The sequence below is a fragment of the Terrapene carolina genome, unplaced genomic scaffold (genome assembly GCF_002925995.2).
Source record: "Terrapene carolina triunguis isolate 2854851 unplaced genomic scaffold, T_m_triunguis-2.0 Scaffold210, whole genome shotgun sequence".
NCBI classification, from domain to species: domain Eukaryota; kingdom Metazoa; phylum Chordata; order Testudines; family Emydidae; genus Terrapene; species Terrapene triunguis.
In genome coordinates, this window is record NW_020664561.1 from 21,466,659 (window position 1) to 21,472,234 (window position 5,576).

Sequence of the window (5,576 nt, forward strand, 5' to 3'; positions counted from 1 at the left end):
TTTATATATATGTTTTTTTCTGTCATTGTTTAGACAGTGGAACCAACAGGGAAGCGTTTCTTGCTTGCAGTTGATGTCAGTGCTTCCATGACACAAAGAGTTTTGGGCAGTGTGCTCAATGCTAGTACAGTTGCTGCAGCAATGTGTATGGTAAGAAATGGATCTCTTCTTGTAGCCATCCAGAATTCTTTAGGCTTGATTATTTAGAACAGTGAGTCAGTATTGTACTGCTCTTCTGGCACAAAGATGTCTTCAAGATGCCACTAGAGGATTCCTTAAGCATGGTGGAAATCTGTGAGTGGCATAGGGCCACCAAAAGTAGCTTCTGTGCCAACCCCCTCCTGGCTTCTGGCATAGAAGATATGGCCAGGACACCCTTATGCATGGTTGCTAGGAAGGCCCTTGAAGACTGTTGGTGACCAGAATCAATAAGAGCAGCCTAAATACTAGGCTGGTACCCAGCATATGTTAGAGGAGTCTTCAGTCTGCTTTTGTCTTAAAATCACTTTCCTTGCAGCACAATGCAGACTGAATTGAAAGTGATTTGGGAAAATATTTATGCATGAATCCATCTCATCAAGCCATGCTTTGAGGAATGTATTCACACATATGGAATGTTAATTTAGAAAGGATGATAATATTTTAAATGGTGAGGAAAATACATACTTTTTTTCCTTTTTAGGTTTTAAAATTACTTTGCTGGAGATTAGTAATATAGAAAAATACTCCAGTGCACTTTTCAAATAGCAGTCAATTTGTTTTTAAAACTTAAACTTTAAAATGAAATTACTTGTGCTTTTTTAAATTTCAGGAATATAGAAAAATAGAAATGTACCATGTTCAAATGTAGTCAGTTTCCTATAACAGAAAGGAAAGAGAGAGAGAACAGAAAAAATTCTAACTTTGTAACTAGAAACTAAAAATTAAGGTGTGTGTGTTTTTTTTTTTTTTTGTTATAGTGATTAGGTCCATTAGTTCATCTTGGATTGCTGCAATATTTAGGCACTCTAAGATATCAGTGCAAATTAAGGGTAGAGTTGAAACATTAACTTCACTTTTTTGGGGGTCAGTCATATCTGTATTATTTTAATTTGGTGCTTTGCGTTTTTAGTAGAAAATATGTTGAATTATCACAAAACAAACAAACTGCAGATAATTACAAAGTGATATAATTAAAATACTTGACCTAATTCCCCAAAACCTTATTTTTCTCCCAGGTTGTTGCACGCACAGAGAAAGATTCCAATATTGTTGCCTTTTCGCATGAAATGGTCTCCTGTCCAGTGACAAAAGACATGACATTACCTCAAGTATTACTGAAAATGTCTGAAGTATGTAAACACTTTTAGTTTTGTTGTACTGTAATTATTGTATAATTCTGATAAATCTATTGCCAAAAATTAAGACATAATTTGAGTGATTTAGTATTTGCATTCTAATTTGTGCTTTCTAATTAATCCTAGTAGTGAATTTATTCTACATTTTAGTAAAATACTCTTCTTGTTTTTCCTTTCTTAATATATCTGATTGCTACTGAAAAGCTATGTCAAGTAAATCATATTACTTTATTATCTGAATAGTTCTACACTTCATTTTAGAGAAGTGGTATTGGCACATAATCTCATAAACTTAAAAAAATGGATAACAATAAATTCTGTAAGGCAAAATGGTGTAACTTTTTTTTTGTAATATTACCAAAAAAGCTTCTGCATATAGTACATAAAGTACTTTACATTTTCAAAGCAAGTGTATAAACAGTCATCTTTATATCTTCAATTCTGCATAGTCACTGCAATGTTCTAATTCATATTTTTCAGTGCTGTTAACTTGTGCTTTACAACAGCACGTGCCATAAAATGTATCAGTTTCTGGGAAATAAACTCCTCTGGTGACGTATCCAAAGCCCATTGCAGTTGGATAAGACTCCAGTTGACATCAGTGGTTAGGTTAGCCTCCAATTACAGTATTGAGTAAAAAAGGCCAAAATCCAGGGCCCAGTCCTACAATTTGATGAGCACAGGTAGACTTGTGCACCCATTTGGAACTCCACTGATTTCAGTGGACATGCATGTTGCATTGCAGGATGGGGCCTGCTGAGTTAGTCGTCATAACTAGGTTGTAAGGAAAAAAAACTTCACTGTCTGTCTGCCATCAGAAAGACTTTTCTTAATTACTAAACTTATTAATTTTCCTTTTATGTTGCTACTCCTTATTTTTCTGTATGTTTTCAATTTTGTTGGCACTGGCCAATTTTGTTGAAGGGTAAAGACTGTGCTTCATATTCTTGAGGTATCATATTTCCTCTACATCCATCTCAAACCCACTCAAGTTAAACATAGTTTTTTAAAGCTAAATTCAATGTATTGAGTTGCTTGTAAGCTATACTTGAGTCCCTTATCATTTTGGTTAAGGTCCCCCCTCCCCCTTAAAAAGAACCATCCTCAGAGAAATTTACATTCAGTTTATCCATAATTGCTCACGAATTCTTTTTGACTACTTTCTAAATATCTAGAGCTGGCTGAAACTTGAAATTTCCAGTTTGTGGGAACTTTCAATATTTTGACATTTGAAATTTTTATATAGAGATTTCAGTATTTTGAAATTTGGTTTCATTTCGGGTAGCAATGAAACCCAATTTTTAGAAATTTCTCACAAACTGAAAATTCTGGAAAAAAAAAATTGTTTTGGAAACAACACATTGTGATTCCAAGAGGAAATATGCTATTTGGGACTCAGTAGCTACTGACTAAACTTGACATGATTCTGGTTAGTTTCACTGTTGGAATCCTACCTGTAGTTCATCAAAAGTTCCTCAAACCCAATATATTTCAACAAAACACTTCAAGTTGATAAATCTTCATTTTCTAACAAAACCCTGTATCACTGAAATATTTTCAACCAGCTCTATAAATAAACATCATTGTTTTTAAATATACTTTGATACATTTTATGTTCAATGTTTCTAATGCAATTAATGTCAAAGAAAGAGTAACCCATTGAATGCTACATTGTAGATAGAAGTAGGAAAGCTGTTAACTTTCTCATGTCCTCCTTTGTACTATCCAATTCAGGGCCACATTGGTGTTGGATAGTTAATCGTAGCTGTTAATATGAAATGATAATATTTATAAGATATCACTGTAATACTTTCAGAATTTTATGGTGAAGAGCCCTATTCAGTTCTTAATAATATTCTTATGTATTTTTAGATTCCAATGGGTGGCACTGATTGTTCTCTTCCAATGATATGGGCTCAAAAAACACACACAGCTGCTGATGTCTTTATTGTGTTCACTGATAATGAGACCTTTGCTGGAAATATTCATCCTGCAGTTGCTCTGAAGGAGTACAGGGAGGTAAATAACCTTCTGATAATACCGTATCATTGTTCTCTCATACAATAGTGGGGAAAAAATTAAATTGTTCAGAAATTTCTTTTAGAGACGAAAGCATTTGTGATTTAATGCAATAAATGTATGCTTTTGTATTACAGAAAAAAAGGTTCATTCTTCGAATCTTTGTACACTCAGGGAGAAATGAATGGCATTCGTTGCAGATAAATCTTGGGGGGAAAAAACAGGAATTTTCAGATAAAAATTTCTCATTAATTATTGGCCCAATATTTACATCCTGTGTTTAAGTTTCTGTAACAAAATTTGACATGCTTAGTGAATTTTTGAACTTTTCTATTGGATATATGATTGGTAAATCAGTGAAATTCTACTTGTACAAAAAAAAAGTGAAGTTCTGATATTCCTCAGTGCTTTGTTATAGAGTTGTTTTCAGTAATGAAGTAAAAACTTGTATAGAAATAGCTGCCAGTATGAGGTTATGGGAGCCTGCAAAGAAGGCAGATCAACAGGAGTGAAAAAGCCACTGAAAGCAGAGCTTATGTTGCTTATTATCTTTTCAGGAGGAAAGCTACTGAAGTTATTAGCTCTGCAGGCTACTAGCCTCCAGTAGCTTTTCTTGTGCTGATCTTGTAAGCTCTGTAGGCTTTCTCCCTATAAGTCGATTTGAAATGAAACTTCACTTATAATGATGTCAAACTGCAGAAAAATTACTTCACTATAAACATGTTCCACTGTAATAAAATGTTGTTCAAATTCTGAACATAATAGATCTTTGACATCCTCAGTAGGAAAGAGATTTAATTTATATTCATATTATACCTTTTACTTTATATAACTCATGTGAGGACCTCAGAGTTCTTCACAAACACTAAAGACTTAGTTAATCACCACAGCACCCTTGTGAGGTAGGTAAGTAAGTGTTACCTCTGTTCTGCAGTTGGGTAAAATTGAGGCAGAGATGTTGAATGACTAGGCCAAGGGTCACCAAGAAGTCTGTGGCAGAGCTGAGACCTGATCTGACTGCAAGAGCTATGCTTTATCCATAAATGCAGCTGTTCCTCCTATTAGATGATTGGATGGCCATTACTGACAACAGTCATATAAAATGTAGTCCATAGAAAATTTAAATGTTTTCTTTTGAAATAGTCTGTGCTGAAAAGTGGGTTAACTGTGTATTCCTGTCCATAGGCTTTGGTGGTGTGTAAAAGCAACTGATTGCATTTATTTCATTTTCACATAAATCAAACTGAGACTTTTATTTTGGTTTAAAAAAATATTAACAGCTAGATTTTGCAGTCCTTACTCATGAAATCTCCTGCTGCCATCATCACTGAATCAGTACACTATGGAGTACCTGAGTAAGGACTGCAGGATTAGGCCCTAGATGATTTATAAATTGTCGTGTGTATTTTCTGGTGTACTGAAAATGCTTTATTTGCTTTCCTTCCTACTTCTAGAAAATGAGTATTCCAGCTAAACTGATCGTTTGTGGAATGACATCAAATGGCTTTACTATAGCAGACCCAGATGATAGAGGGATGTTGGATATATGTGGCTTTGACACAGGAGCTCTAGATGTCATTCGCAACTTCACTTTGGATTTGATTTAATCTGTGAGCACCTGCTATTCACAGTGGGTCCATTGCTGGCAAGAGACTCTGCCCTGAAAACTCCCAGCCAAATGTACTATACTAAAATATGGCACATGATGCACATATCAGAATGATACCTTTTTGTAAAGAGAAAAGCAGATGAGTTATTACTTTTTTTTGTTGCACATAGTTTAAAAATAACAATGGGAAAGCCTTCTAAACGTTGCTACACAGTTTATGATTTAATTTCATTTATAATAGTTGAACAGTACTAAGGTTTTCTGTCACTGTACAATGCCTTTGTCTTCAATAATAAATTGATGAGTTACTGCTGGTATTGGGAGTGGGGGCAGGAAAGGGAAATGGTGGTAATGTTTTTAAATAGTTAGTTTAACAGCAGTTTATTCAAATTTTGTTTTTTAATCTTTGTATTTGAAAAGAATAAGATTCAACCATTTTCATTGTTCAGTTTCAAATCCATAAAAGAGAAATTATTTTCTGGAGTGCACTAGACCATGTAACTGTGATGGAGTGTAAAAGTTACTTGTCAAATTTTATACTGACAAAGTGAAAGTGGAAATATGTGATTAAATTGTGATAATCAGACTTTTTCTGAACAGATTACTATCTG

General features: G+C 34.1%; 1 protein-coding gene across 1 annotated transcript in view; it reads left to right on the top strand.

Moving 5' to 3' along the window:
* The window catches only part of LOC112109625 (60 kDa SS-A/Ro ribonucleoprotein), a 33,944-nt gene extending 28,622 nt beyond the window's left edge, over positions 1–5,322 (top strand). Inside the window, exons 6-9 of the mRNA XM_026655610.1 lie at positions 34–150; positions 1,218–1,331; positions 3,210–3,356; positions 4,811–5,322. Coding sequence (XP_026511395.1) covers positions 34–150; positions 1,218–1,331; positions 3,210–3,356; positions 4,811–4,963 — 531 coding nt within the window. The 3' untranslated portion in view covers positions 4,964–5,322. The remainder of the gene's footprint in view (positions 1–33; positions 151–1,217; positions 1,332–3,209; positions 3,357–4,810) is intronic.
* The last annotated feature ends 254 nt before the right edge of the window (positions 5,323–5,576 follow it).